The sequence below is a fragment of the Rhopalosiphum maidis genome, chromosome 1 (genome assembly GCF_003676215.2).
Source record: "Rhopalosiphum maidis isolate BTI-1 chromosome 1, ASM367621v3, whole genome shotgun sequence".
NCBI classification, from domain to species: domain Eukaryota; kingdom Metazoa; phylum Arthropoda; class Insecta; order Hemiptera; family Aphididae; genus Rhopalosiphum; species Rhopalosiphum maidis.
The window spans coordinates 88766170-88782292 of NC_040877.1; the positions used below are offsets into that span (position 1 = coordinate 88766170).

A 16123-nucleotide genomic window follows, 5' to 3' on the forward strand; every position below is an offset into this window, starting at 1 on the left:
ATATATTTATACATAATAATATATAGTATATTTAATTTATATACAAAGATTATAAAAGACTTTTCTTATGTGCAACTTTTAAATAAAATATACATAATATTTTGATTCTTAATTGAACAAATTTTCTTTTGTAGATGCCACAGTAGCGTCGACGAGAAGGTTGTAATCAATATCAGCCAACATGGCTAAAAACAAAATATAAATACATAAGAATTATATAATGGCAATAAAATATTGGTTAAAAGTTATTACGTACACACAATGGAACGAGACCACAATTAAGATAGCTTTTATTTTTAAATGCGGGTTAATGAGTATAGAAAATAAATAATAATAGCCAAACTTGCATAGTTTTATAAAATGGGCACATTGGGCACACATAGTTTGTACATGTTGGTAATACCCAAGTCAATAATATCAATAAAAATACTTATGAAAATAAAATGTAGGAATTCTAACAATTATGCCAAAAAAGAGTGAAATCAGTTAATAGTTTTTTCAAGTAAGAATTAAAAAAAATATAAAAATAATAATAAACTGTACTCTGTCTAGCGAGAGAAGTCACCAAAATTAGTTTTTCTGCGCATTCCCAAGTGACATCCAGCCATAGGCGAACCAGTTTTGATGGCAGAGTAACGCAAGGGTCGCGCAGAATCGGCACATTCTCTCGTTAGACAGAGTATACTACTACAACTCAGAAGTTAATAAACTATACTTGCCTTTAGCTGTGAGGAGTTCTAAAAACGTTTCCAGTGGTGACATGCGATTTTGAGATGGAAAAGCTGAAGTTACACCTAATTACAAAAAATAAACAATATTAATATTAATTAGTTAAAACTACCAATAACAGAGAATTTGAGTGCTTAAACAGAAAGCTACTAGTAACGTTACCTGAATTTGATCGATATTTTACATTGCGGCGGTAATTTGGAGTCCTGATTGACATACCGCCCAAAATCTCTGCAGCATGTTCTCTTGCTCTCAACATGACAGACATTGGATGAGACCATTGGTTCATTAATCGTTTAGCTCTTGAATGCGGTAAACTTTGTAAAAGATCTAATTTTTTCAAAACTCCCTCTTTATTGTCGATTATATCTGTAAAGTATATAATTAATAATATGAATGTATAATAGGTAAATTAGTTATATTATAATCAAAATAACATTAGCCATTGTCAGCTACTCATTAGATATGATGAGCAATACATACTTCTCATTTTAGATATTTTTATTTTTTGCTATCTGTACAATAAAAATTAATAATTGTGAGTGAAATAATCAAAGAGAACATTATATCTTAATTTTTAAATAAGTGTTGTAGATTAAAAAAAAAAATCATACTTGATATAACATTTATTTATTACAAACAATTATCATAGTCAAATTAACCTTATTAATACCCGCTATCACTGGACCTAATTTACAAAAATATAAGTGATTCTTACAATTTATTTTAATCATAAAAAAATTAAACAATTATTTTTTTAAAGGTTAACAGATTTTATATTATATACAACATACTATACTGAGTACATACATTATATAAGTATATTTAATGTTAATGAATGGTTTTAAATAATCCATTTACCATACAGGCGTGATAGATTTATTCATTACTATTTTGTTGATTTTAATTACATAAAATATTTAGATAAAAATGTATAAGAACAATTTTTCAGTACTATCAATATGGATTTGATTAAAAAATCATCTAATATTCTAATTTCTATAAGTAACTATGGAGAAATTCAGTACTAGGTCACATTCTTTTAATTAATACAATATTCAAATCACACCAGAAGAGTATTGATATTACAGTTTACTTACCACCTAGTATTTTCTTCATAACATCCACATTGAGCAAAAATGTGTTGCATCGAACATACTGACTAAACATGGTAGCTGACATGACTTTGTATCCGAGGTATGTGATAAATGATGAAAAACCTTGAGGCAATGGGAAAGCCAATGTGTCTGCAGCATGTATGAGTCTCTGTAACACCATTAATAGTGATCGGCGTTGTTCGTCTTCAATGTTGTCACTGAAAAACCAACAAAAAATAAAAATATAAAAATAGTATTTTAATTACACCCCCAAAATATAAAATAAAATTCTATATCAAACAGTATTTACAATATATATGTAAAAGGATTTGTAATTATAAACCTAATAGTTATAAATAGTATATATCTTTTTTGTTTACTGTTTTGTATTATTGATATTGGTCTATAGGCGAGAATTTTGAAACAGAAAACGGCAAAACAATTAATAGGAAAATGAAAAAACAATTTTTTCAATCCCAAATAATTTTATAATGGAACATTGATTAACAATATAAATATATAAATATAATATAATATATATCATAATATATGTGTATGTATTTTATTATTATACTTTTATATGTTATATCATACATACAGTACATTTATTTAATTTTTAATTTTATAAAACATTTAAATTCTTGTTCAATGTTTTAATCATTGTTTGATTTTTCTCATCCCCTCGAACCCAATTATTGTGAATAATTTATTCTCCATTGTACCAAAATACAAATATTTAAATATTTAAATAAAAATTATTAAAAATTAGAAGACTATTTATAATTAATTATCTAATATATATTATATACTACTAATATTACTGGTATTAGCGTACATGAGTTGAAAACCGATTTGCTTATGTAATCTTGTGTCTACACCAGCGGCCAGCGTTAGATGAGCACACAATGATCTGGAGATCTCTAACTGAGATGATGCATACTTTGTGGCCACAGCATGTACATGCATGGCATTGGGTTCGGACATGGACCGATTACGCAGTTTGTTAGAACGCATTGAACTTTGTTTTAGCAGATGCATGCTCAGTTCCCGGAGGTTCTGTAAAAACACGAAATCAAGTTAAGCTATAATAAAAAAATTATTATTTGCTATAGTTAAGCTTAACTCACAACAGAGATGACATGTTCTTGTTTACTGGCTGCTGAAGTATCGGTTTCCAAAAATGGTAATTGTACTGCTGAAGAATGAAACGAGTGAGATAGATCAGATATTGCAATGTTTGCAATACTGTTAGCAAGCATCGATCCTCCAGGTGACAGAGGGGTACTACATCGAGAAAGTACTTCAGGCTGAAAAACATAAATATTTAAAATTCATTCTTTTATTGAATTACTACAATAAATGTAAAGACATTTTCTATTACCTGATAACATATTAATGAAACATTAAGTTTGACTGCGACAGTCATGTTTGAAAAACGAGGAATCTCTTGTCTTGAAGTAGCATTATCTTCTATAATAGATCCACCAGGTAAGAGTTCCCATAATCTTGTCCACAAGTCATCGCGAAATGGTATCAATCTCTGTCGAGGAGACAACAACATAACCCTAGGGTTTTCTAACATTTCTTGAGAAAGAGAAAGTGTATATCCATTCACCTACATTAAAAGCCACGTATTAATAATATTCTTTTAAAGTTAAGAAAAAAAATACAAAAAAAAGTACAGATGAATAGATTAGAAAAAAAAAGTTTAATGAGTACAATAAATTTATAAAATACTGTGAATACATTAAATTGAATCACATTCTCAAAGAAAAAGTATCATTTAGAACAACGACTAAATTTTTCATTGTTATTATTATAAGTCATGTCGCAATTTGCCATTTGGATAAATATTGGACAATACTTTACTGAAAATTACAAGTTATATGAATAAACACATATTATAATTTATAAATATTTAAGTTCAAATTATCATAGCATATTAATGTGTCATAACCAATCTTTGAATAACATTGATTTAGTATTAAATAACTAGCAATATAAACATTTGTATTTTTAATTTAAAGTGAATATAATTACCCTAACTTCCAATGGTACATTATGTTTAGATATTGTAATAGGTAAATATCTTGCTAAGCTTACAGCATCCGACAGTAAACTACGTCTGACTTGGGCAAAAGCACTTCCCACTAATATTTCTTGCAACAACTTTGAACAGTTAATATTTAAACCATTGTCCACAACCGAATTTAAAAGCTATATGATTTTTGAAAAGTTATTATAACTTCAATTTTAGAACCAAACACCAAAACATTACTTGGTTAACAATATCCATGTCTCGCCTGTGTACAATAAAGTAGTGTAATATGGCTTGTTGATTGGAGAGTACGGCATCTGGTTGCTTAAAAGCTTCAATTAAGTGGCGCTTAGTAATTTTTGTTTCAAATACAGCCATTGTAGATAAATCTACAACTGTGCCCGCAGACCCAATTGTTGTGGCAATTGTACTCTTCCAACTTCTGTTTTCATCTGCACAAGGTATAACAATATGGCAGTTTGGTTCATGATCAGGGCCTACATCCAGAAGCAATGTACACATGTTGGGAAAGTGCACCAATAAATGTTGATCTATAATATAAGAAAAATATTATTTATTTATATAACAAAATAAATAAATAGATTAGTTAAAATATATTTATACATAAAAACAAATTGAGTCCAAAATAAATAAAGACAATAAAAAATGTAATTTATAATAAGCAATGTACAATAATATTTGATCCATTCTAATAATTGAATATATGGTATCTACAAATTACAAATTATTTTATATTTTTTTCACTTTTTAACAACACATATATTTTAAGAAGACTTAGAACCCGCATAATATGTTGTCTCCGTCTTACACACATGTGACATAGCAAATTTTCATTCACAAATTTCAATATTATGCTGTTAGTTTTGATATTACAGTGAACTGACCTATTATAAAATTTAAAGGTAAGATTATTATGCAGGACTCCATGTAGCCTTTTATTGATATTGTTATTTTTAAGTAAGTTATGATCATTTTAAAATGTACAGTTTCAAAAAGATCATAACTTACTTAAAAATAGTAATATCAATAACCTATATATCGTACCTTAAAATTTTATAATAGGTCAGTTCAAACTAACAGCAAATAAAAATTTGCCATTGTCTCACGTGTGAAAGACGGAGACAACACATGCGGGTACTACGTCCTCTTAATGAAATGTCATAGGCACTTTATGACATAGAGTGCTCCATAAAGTAATTAATTCATCTATTGATTGTTTATTAAGTTTAGATAGAAGGTAAAACTTTAAAATAGTTTATAAATTTTACTTATTGAAGAAGTACAAAATATTTCTGTTTTTAATAGCATCTAAACACAGTAAATTAATATTTAAAAAGATAAAAGAAAAAAATAAATCAATATAGAGACAAATGTTTTATAATATAGTTTATAAAAATAAATATTTAAACTCATCACTAATAAAACACATCATGCAAAATATTTGGGATGCAGATTTAAATATATTCATGCAATTATTAAAAACTTTATTAACAATATTTTATGTAACAAATTAACAATAAAAAAAACCCACAAATTGCCAGCATAATAATAAGTCATAACTGAGTACATTCAGAGGTAAAAAATTTGAAACTACCTCCTTGCATGGTGAATATTGGACGAGACTCATATGCACGAACCATAGGTACACCAGCTATATTGCAATGAACTACACTGCCATGGTGCAGAAGAGTAACGGAAAAAGCCAAATACACTGTTCTCAAATGATCATTGGCTAACGGAGCACTAACTCCCTAAAATTAACAATATTCACTTTCATACCTAAGCAAACCACTTATATATTACAATTTATTGATTAATTGTTATAGGTTCGCCACTTCAGAAAATCTCATAACACAATAACAAAACCACAGGTTATTTTTTTTCTTCATACAAAAATAATGAATTTAAAAATGAGTTTTTTATGTGGAAAATATTTCTTGCAAATACCTTAAGTAGATAAAATATTTCATTTTTTACAACCAATCATTTTAAAAGTTAAAATACTAAGATATAGAAATATAGGATTAGCATTTATTAGTAATGAATATTTCTTATGAATATTGTATATTGGTAAGAAATAAAAATAATAGATTACATACTTGATATAAATAATAATGACAAACTGCAACAAATCCTCGTGCATCCGATAATACACGAACATCTAACATACTGTCATGAACACATAATGGTACAGGAATATCAAAATAACCATTCGAAAGATTTTCTGCTATTCTTTTTCTGTTTGGCAAGTTTAGTGGGACATTTAACTAAAATATTTAATATTATTAAAAACAACTATACTCAAATATCAAATATAGTAAATAAATACCACAGTTTCATGATGTGGTTCGTCATGGAATTGTAAAGCGGAGAGACTAGCTTCGTCTGAATTACTGTTAGCCATATTTGAATAATGAATGTAAAATAAACATTGATGCTGAGGTTCCCATTGAGCCCATGAAAATTGATTCACAACTTGATCTTGCTTTTTTATATTTAAATGGTTCTAAAAATTACAATAAAACTCAATAAAATAATTATAAAGTAAATTAAAGGTAAACTATAAAATAATGTTGAGCATGCTATTATGAAAACTGTTCACCTTTACATTATCAGTTTCCTCCACTTGATAAAGTGTTATAGCTAAATAGAAGCAATATTAATTTTCTATCAGTTGTTAGGTTTTGATTATTTTTCGATTGATTGAATATTCTCATGAATAAACTTAAAAGTATAAATTTTTTTAAAAATAAAATAACTTACATGTTTCATGAGTAAATACTAAAAAGCGATCGTTGCCTGGCTGCTTACGTTTCCTGTATAAAAATTGAATCATGGTTTGGCGACGGTTGTTAACATTTAAATCAACAGGTTCAAAATTAGGATAGTCAAGGTGCATGATAAAAACACGATAATATTCCATACAGTCTTCAAATGGCTCTTTGGTTACATAGCCTAAAAATCATTTTTTTAAATATAATGTAATTCATTAATGTCTAACAACAAGTAATAATGTTACCAAGAACTGAGTTTTTATAATTGATCGAAGCTTGAACAATATTCACCAAATGTTTAAACTTAATTAAAACCTGAAAATTAAATAATTCAAAATAAATTATTTTGTTTTATAATTAAAATTATTTATTTTAATATCTATATTAAAAACTCGTGTAGAGGATAATTATTAATATTTATAGGAATTTCATAATTTAATTTATTACATTATACAAATTTATCTAAATTAAATAAATTTTTTATGTATTAGTGAATTAACTACTACATACAATTAGTACAAAAAAAAAAGGATTCTTATTGATTATTACAACTATCTATACAATTGTTCAGTAAACTTAATATTATTACACGAGGTACGACTAACACAAATTAACAGTTAACTCTATGTTATATTATTGAAGACAATTTTGTAATTTTAAAAACAAAGTATTAAAAATAATATAATAAAGTTTACCAAATAATCAATTAGTAGTCCCAATAAATTATAAGTACAGTAAAAAGGCATTTCAGAAAAATTGGATCATCCAAAAAAATGTCGGGGTTATGTGCCCCCATAAGACCACAGCAGTAATAACATCTAATTAATATTCACTTGTATTTTTTTGATGGTGTAAAAAAACAATCCTACTGCAGTACAAGATTCTCCTGGACCACTTAAGTTCCAACAAAGGATAAACTCTCCATTTTGTTCTTGTCCCAAAATTTTGCAATTGGTAATATCTATTTCAAACATTAAAAGAGGTAAGTAAAAGGTTAGGTACACTAAGGCATACAAAAAAATAAAAATGTGTATTAGCTACTCGCAAACATTAAGCCCTCTACCTTTAATATCAACCTCCAATAAATGAGAAAGTACACTGGGAATATCCAACACTTTTTGTAATATTGAAGTCATTGTCCTTGTTTGTATTAAACTAATTAATAAATGAACAATATAGTAGTTTAACTATAAATTAAGGTATATACCTAGTAAATATTAACTAAGAATCAAAATATTAAATGGTAGATCTCACTAATAACCACAAATTTATCATAATTATTATGGATAAGAATGTTATCAGAAACTTCGTGATAGGCGGTTTGTTTTCGGCTTAGATATAATGTTTTCGGACATGCGTCTATGGCACGTTTCATGCATAGAGTAATTACTCTATGGTTTCATGTAGTGTTTCACTGTTTATAACTTTATATAGCACACAAAAACAAACCGGCCATATCGTGTTTACATTAAAAAGCAACGATGACTATGAAACACTATATTAGCGTCCCCAAAACGTTATGAAACATAAATTGCACAGTGCGCGCAGGGTTGGCGACAATCAGTTTACGTTAGGTGGTGGGTCAGGCACATAGTACTCAGCGTGTCAGATATATTTAATTCAGTATAAATAGATACATAAATAGATCATTTCTGTCGAATTAGTTTTCAAAGATAGGTAGACCACCCATGCTGCAGATTTGCTTATGAATTGAGGTAGTTACACTAAAACCGGTTAAATACACTTATGAAGTGTCAGATTTTGTATTTGCTTATTGTTTCCTAAGCAAAGCCAGAATATTTAGCAAGCTTAATAAAAATCAAATTATTTTATTTACTGGCTGAAAATAAAACAGAATAACATAGACTATTCACTAAGATACTAAGTTTATTTATTGACATTGTATCAGTACCTTGTTTGGATCTAATATTTATTCACTGTATTTATCCAGAGTTAATTATATTTGTATAATGCATAATAAGGTGTATCATGAATTGAATTCAGATGGAGAATGGTCCATCTTTGGAAGCGATAGCCGGTGAAAAAGACATCTCGGGCCGTGTGTCCAGTGCCGGCAGTAGAGTCATTGGCGCCCCGGGCGAGTAAACAAATATGCAGCACTCCACAAGTAAATAGTAGTCGTAGTTTTAACATTATATCATTAAGACGCCCTGGACTTAGGCACAAGTCGCCCACCCCTAACACCGATCCTGCGACGGTGTGACTTACCGAAAACTATACCCGCCAAATTAATTAATGACTCTATTTTAACACAGGTAGTACAACCAATAACGGCCAGAAACTTTAAAATTAAAGTGCCGACAGTAAGTTCATTGGCACCCCAGGCGAGTAAACAAATATGCAGCACTCCACAAGTAATAAGTAGTCGTAGTTTTATCATTATATCATTGAGGTTCCCCGCTTTCGACAAGTGCCCTTTGCTTATACCCAGGTCGCCCACCTCTAACATCGATCCTACGACTAGTTTCGAGTACTAAGATTTTTCACAAAATTTTAGAAATATTCTGTGGCGATAACAACATTGGTTTTTCGAATGAGAAATTTTATCCAAATTTTATGAAACACTTTAATTAAATTTTCGTTTTGAAATTATGCAAAATATAAGTAATGGTAAACATGTGTTCAAAAACTTATAACTAAAACTAATTCTCTATTAACCCCCAATTTAAAACAAAGTAATATTTAAAAGTGACACTAATAAATAATAATATATTAACTTGGATATATAAATTTAATAGTTATAAATTTATAACTACTAAATAATATTTAGCAAAAAATAGGCAACAACATGTCAACATCAACCGATTACAAAAAAAAATCTTGCATATTACTAAGTAATAAATAAAATATAAAAAATATATTTATTTTAATATCAAAAGTGGCCATACGTCTATGTGAACGATTACTTAGTAATAATCATAATATAATATAACATATATGTTAGGTAGTTTTAGATTCTGAACTGAGTGATGAATGTATTGATTCTACAATGATGTGTGTTTTTTTAATTTTTTTTTTTACTTTTATGTCTTATCACGTTTTGAAGTAGTTATAATGCTTTGATTTTTGACTTCAGCCTTTCTTAGAAAAGGAAAATTCATCTAGTTGGTACTTTGGGGGGGGGAGGGTCAAAAGTAAAAAATTTCCAGTGATTTTCAAAAGCGTCAGGAAAAACCCTGAAAAAATAACGGAAAAACGGGAATTTTTACGCATAACCACTATTCGACAAAATCAATTTTTTGATTTTGCTGTAACTCAAAAACGAGTCATTGTAAATACTTGAAATTTTCACCAAATGTTTATATTATGGTTACTATTTACGATTAAATTTTCAAAATATTTTGACCTTTTTTAAACTACTTATAGACAATTATTTGGGTTAAAAAACCCAATACAAGGTTATCCATAAGTTTTCCTTCAAGTAACTGTAAAAAAAAATTCCAGCGTCGATGTAGAAAAAATGTTTTGAGCGTATAAAATGAAAATTTTTTTCGAAATCAAGTAAAATAACGATATATTACAATTGAAATATAATAAGCATAGGCGTGCGCACGAGGTGAGTCGAAAGTTTAGGGGCATAGTAAAATTTCAAATTTGTGTTTATTATATTTAACTCTATCATTATATTCGTGAAGATCATTAAAATTGTATTTGTCGTAATAGTGAAATAAAATTAAAAATATTTATGTACCACTACATAATTTTTATTGATTTATTTATCTGACTAAATCATTGTGCACAAAATATCAAAATACGCACCTAGTATAGAAATATTAAAGAGTCTATATTATACTCTATTGCAGTGTTTCTCAACTGGTGTGTTGACGGGTAAGCCCAAACGTGTCGCGGAAAGTACTAGTATTAAATACACGAACCTTGTTGACACTATATTTACAAAAATTAATAGGTATTATTCTTATTTTTTTTTTTTATTGTGTGTCACAATGTAAGAAAATGGTTAATAATTTGTCGCCGTAATACAAAGGTTGAGAAACACTGCTTTATAGTATAGAAATGGCCTATCGCCTATAGAAAATAAAAAAATTAATTTATCAATTATTACATAATTACACATAAATTACCTACTAAGTTTATATGTATAGTTACATATAAAAACATGCATTAAGTATCTGTATTAATATAATATGCATTTTATTTTTAACTTCAATAATATACATATACCTATGTTTAGCACATTAATGTGATGTGCACATACAACTTGATTCTATTTATATAGTTATATAAATATTATACAGTTTTAAATTTACAATTTGAATATATGTAGTATGTTTATCGTTAATGTGTTAAAAAAATTAGGGGCACTCATTTTTCCAAGCTCGACCGGAAATTTAAGTCTGCGCACGCCTATGATAATAAGTATTAATATAATATATTACAAATTATTATTGACTGACAAATCATCTCCGTTCAGAATCGTTTTTCGTATACCTGTTTTTCGTTTTATGATACTTGTTATTGCATTCAAATTAACACATCCGTTATAGTGACCAGTGACCTACTCTCCATCTCTACTATACAGCAGAACAATACCCACTTGCCCACCTTTTTTAAATTTTTTTTTTATATTAATTTAATTTAATTTAATTTATATTAATTTAATCATTCTGATTACTATGTTTAGTCATATATACATATGCCGGCGCTTGAGATAGGATTGCATTGCTAGCTACTACCGGTGTTGGACGTTGGTTCGGACGGTGGATGGCTGGCAGCCCCCGGGTCCGAGGTAGGCTCAAGTTGATTGGCTAGCAGGATTTGCTGGCTTGCCGATTGCTTCCTGGCCTTCCTCTTTTCCATTATAACTAGTTATAACTTTCTACAGGACGCGTGATGCTTTTACCATGCCAACTGTGGTTTTGGCGAACGTTTGTTTTGTGTGATTGTTGTCTGGATTACAGTTAGATTGAGATTGTGTGTAAATTTGGATTTTGAAGGAGTTTTTTGGTTGAATTGATGATTGATGTTTTGGTAGTACATGAATTTGGTAAACTTTTTTTTTACATTTTATTAATGTATAAAATATAAAATTTGATGTAATAGGTATATTTTCATTGATTATTAACCAATTTTCAAAATCTAAGTCTATATCTTCATATTCTTCTTTCTCTTCCTCAATACTTGCAAACCTCCATGTTTCCATGTTTAAAACAATTTCTCGTACATAATGATGATTTTATGACCTTTAACTTGTAACATTACGCGACGTATTAAACATAATAACCGACATAATTTACACATATAGGTATACATCCGGCCTGTACTTATAGTTTTAGTTGTTTTAGATAACAATAAACGATTGATAACATTAACAATGACTGTAATAAGCGGCGACCACTGTATACAAATAAATAAATGTACATAATTTACGGAATTCATTAATCAGTGAGAGAAAATACATATTCTTTTTTATATACAGGAGCAATACCAGCTCGAAATATTATGGCGTCCACAGCAAATTTTTTAAAGGCGCCTTTAAAAATATAGATTACAAAACATAAAAACATTTCAAAATGTATTATTAAAAATGAACATATTATTATTTGTTTAAAAATCAAGAAAGTAAAAAATTTAAATATTCTTTTAATTAACAAATTATAACATAATAAAACATACAAATTTTATTTTTAATCTAATTTTTTCCAATAATTCGTTAAAATACTATTATTATTTTTTTTATTATATTTTGAAATTAATTAAGATAAAATATTTTACGCCCCTGAAACGTGTCGCCCCAGGCATGTGCCTACCCGAGCCCCTCCTAAATACGGGCCTGAGTGTTATACAAAAAAAAGTAATTTATACGAACCGAGTAAAATTTTCAATATGCTTGTTGATCACATTTTAAACATTTGAATCAAAACTATTGGAAATATTTGTGATAAACCTTTACTATTAGTTAAATTTAATTTTTCTTATACAAATCACAATTTAAAACAAATTTAGAAAATTAAAATTACTTATAATTTTTTTTTTTATTAGCATAGTAGAAAAATATTAATAGAATTCTGAATGGAATAGGAGTATATATGCGGGTGGAAAGTTATAATATTCAAAAAATGGCTAGAGGCTATTTTATTTTGGACAAGAGGACTGGGGTACATTTGATAATATATTTATTATGTATAATTAAAAGAATGTGCTGATTTTTAGCTGGATATTCCACTTTTATCTACAAATATAATATACTCAATATTTTTATGCATACAAATGTATTTTTTTTTATAATGTTTAACAATTTTATATTTGTATATTTACTTATTCACATTGTTATGTCATTATTATTATTATTATTATATATTATGTACAATATCTAAATAATTATTATTTTATTAATTATAATTATTATTCTTTACAGTTTATAGTTCATTATTGTGTTAAATTGTTAGTACGTATTATTTTCATAATTTGTAATATTAAATATTTTTATTAAATTTTGATATACATTTAGTAGCATGTAACCGATGTACCTACTACCTACATCATATCAACATCTCATATATTATTATTTAATTTATAATATAAAAAAAATATTATTCTATGATAATTCAGAAAACTAATTGGTATGCACATTCACATACGTATAATATAAATAATATAATGACGGAATTTTATCAAGTATTATACTAACAAAAAATTTTAAATTCACTTACTGTATAGGTTTTTTTAATAAAAAAATTTAAAAAATTGTACCACAAATGCGCCTAGGTCTATTCGACTAAAAAGAAGAGAAAATATAGCGACCTTTCTATTGAAAAATCTATAGTAATTGAATTTAATGTTATTGTATCTAGGCTTGTAGGTCGGCGTAATGAGCGCGCATTGAATGCCAAAATGACATGCCGGCGTGAGGCATACACACACACACACACACACACACACACACACACATATATATATATTTTACAGTGTAATTTGACTTATTGAGTCATCAATGTGACATAAATTTGTAAAATTACAGTGATGTCTGATGAGTGAATTAAAATTGGTGCCTCTACCTGGAGCTAGCCAGCTAGGATTGATATTTGGAAAAAAATTGGATTTAAAATTAATGATAGTGGTGTTATATTAGATAAAAAAAAATCTTATATCGAGCACGAAAGAATCAAATTGCTTATAGTGGAAATACATCAAATTTAAATTCACATCATTTAAAATTGACAAAAATGGCCGTAACAATAGTGGATTGAACATCGGTGCACAACTTGAATTGATCTATTATTGGTGTCAAAATTTTAAACAGACTGCAATTATAAGTTTAACCGGTAGATCATATAATACAGTGAGTGACTGGATGAAATTGTGCCGTGATGTACCTGTCAGAATGTTCGAAAATCGAACTAAATTGGGAGGACTCGGAATAGTGATCCAAGTTGACGAATGCTTATTAAGAGGATCGAGGAAAAATAATAATGGTCGACTTCGATTTGCAAATTTACTAGCCAAAAATCTTAACGTTGACGACGACTCGGACTAAGAAAATGTTAATCCTTTAGAAAACGGAGCAAGAAATTATGGAAAACGACTTGATGATGGACCATGGGGATTCGGCCTGTGTGATAATAAAGAAGGAAGGTATTTTGTTGATTTAGGCCCGATTCGCTGACACCCAATTCAATTCGCCGACTACTCGTTTCGCCGACGCGGAAACCGGTTTCCGGTAAAAATGAAAAAAGTTCCAATTCGCTGACAAAACGTAGTTCCATAAAATATAAAAATAATTTTTATGTGGAAATCTAGAATATTACAATCTACAATCAAAATGTTGATAAAACTATGATATATTATTGGCATTTGTCAGTTGATAGTAATCATTGCATCGTCAGTTAGTTATATAATAATAATATTAAATTTAAAATGTTGTGGTTTATAATAACTTCTGAGCGAGATGGCCAACTTTTAGTTTTGGATAATTTTATACATCGAATTGATAGAACAAGAGGTTCTGAGGTTCTAACTACTATTATAAATGTATTGATAATTGTGGAGGTTTGATACACAAAGAAGATTCCAATAATGCTATAATGTCAAAAATGCATAAACATCCAACGCATGGAATCCAATTGGCTGAACGTGGTTTTCGAAATGTTTTAATTTATACAATTTTATTCACGAGTTTTATACCATTTTTTAAAATTAGTTTTGAATACGTGTTTTATAACTTAAAAATAATTTATTTGAAGGACAAAGTGGTAATAAATCTCACAAAAATTATACTACAGACATTTAATGAAATCCGAAAATCAATTATGGCTTCAGGAATAGAGGGTTCTACGGAAGCCGAAGTAAAGGATGCTATACCAATTTAGGACCATAAACCACTTTAAAGGATGGCATGCGGCTCTAAATAAAGCTGTTGGTAGACCAAAGCCAAACATTTTTACTCTAATCAAAGAGCTAAAATACCAACAAACAATTTTCGACCTTGACCTCATAGCACAAAAAAACTGCAATCGACCACAAAAGATGAAAACTAAATATAGAAAATTAGAAGAAAGGTTATAATTTGTCTTTATAGGTAAAGCGTTTATGATATATAATAATACATTTTTTTCTAACATTTTAAATTATAATTTTAGGTTACAAAATGGTACGATTTGTATTTTGGAATACTAGGATGCAATAATGTTTCATTTTCATTTAGAAAACATAAGCTTATAAGGTCTGGCTTATTGGTCTTTTAGATGCTTAAAACACGGTGTGTCAATTTTGATCATACCGATATTTGACGGGGCCGCATATAAACGAGGAAAATTTTCATATGGAACCGTATTTTTCCGGAAAATAATTATCCGGACTAGATTTATTGTAGGGAAAGATATTTCAAAAGAATGGTTTAATAAAGGAATGATATTTTCAAGAATAATATATTCTTGGAACAATATTTTTCTAAACAATCTTATCTCAGGAAAATATAAAACAGTAAATTAAAAACACGGAACCGTATTTTTCAGGAATGGTATAAATTAGGAAAATATCGCTCAGGAGTGTATAAATCGGGACGACATTTTTGAGTATATTATACACATGGATCCACATTAATCTAAAATTGTATTAATCGAGAAAATAAATGGATGGGACAGGACAGTTATTTATAGGAAAATATTTACGAGGAATAGTATTGAAAAAGAAATATTATTTTCTAAGAGAAATACGGTAAGAGATAAAATTAATTAAATTAAAATTAATTTACTTATATGGAATTATTAAGTGATAAGCAACTTGTCCGAAAAATTATAAGAGTGGTAAGGTAATATGCATGGTTATACTATGGTTACCACTTGATATGAGGTGGTGTTGCATGGCAAGTCGAGGGATATTTTCGTTTTTTTTTTGTCCGAGTGAACGCAGCGAGAGAATGGCGATGCGGACATCCGTATTTTTCTTATAATAATAATAATAATAATAATATTTATTTAGCAAAA

General features: G+C 28.2%; 1 protein-coding gene and 1 pseudogene across 2 annotated transcripts; one reads left to right on the forward strand and one right to left on the reverse strand.

The window, feature by feature from the left end:
• Positions 1–9: 9 nt before the first annotated feature.
• On the reverse strand, positions 10–7900 carry LOC113559369 (protein pigeon). Of its 2 annotated transcripts, XM_026965102.1 has the most exons (17): positions 7723–7900; positions 7493–7620; positions 6905–6974; positions 6649–6840; positions 6488–6528; positions 6215–6391; positions 5985–6152; positions 5480–5636; positions 4105–4415; positions 3867–4043; positions 3208–3441; positions 2954–3133; positions 2662–2882; positions 1830–2044; positions 892–1098; positions 720–794; positions 10–185 (listed from the first exon to the last, which is right to left on the reverse strand). In XM_026965102.1, the coding sequence occupies exons 1-17, from the start codon at positions 7793–7795 to the stop codon at positions 109–111; spliced, it is 2703 nt and encodes a 900-aa protein (XP_026820903.1). In that variant the 5' UTR covers positions 7796–7900; the 3' UTR covers positions 10–108. The 2 variants fall into 2 exon arrangements, with proteins under 2 accessions (XP_026820903.1, XP_026820904.1); XM_026965103.2 differs by lacking the exons at positions 6488–6528; positions 6905–6974; positions 7493–7620; positions 7723–7900 and having other exon boundaries at positions 6649–6790.
• A 5964-nt stretch (positions 7901–13864) lies between these two features.
• Positions 13865–14304, forward strand: LOC113557702 (annotated as a pseudogene).
• The last annotated feature ends 1819 nt before the right edge of the window (positions 14305–16123 follow it).

Coding starts and splice junctions, on each gene's coding strand:
- LOC113559369 (XM_026965102.1), bottom strand. CDS start 7,795: ATGACTTCAATATTACAAAAAGTGTTGGATATTCCCAGTGTACTTTCT. Junction 2,045..2,661: donor CAAATCGGTTTTCAACTCAT/GTACGCTAATAC, acceptor TTGGTTTTTCAG/TGACAACATTGAAGACGAAC. Junction 186..719: donor AGAACTCCTCACAGCTAAAG/GCAAGTATAGTT, acceptor TTTTGTTTTTAG/CCATGTTGGCTGATATTGAT.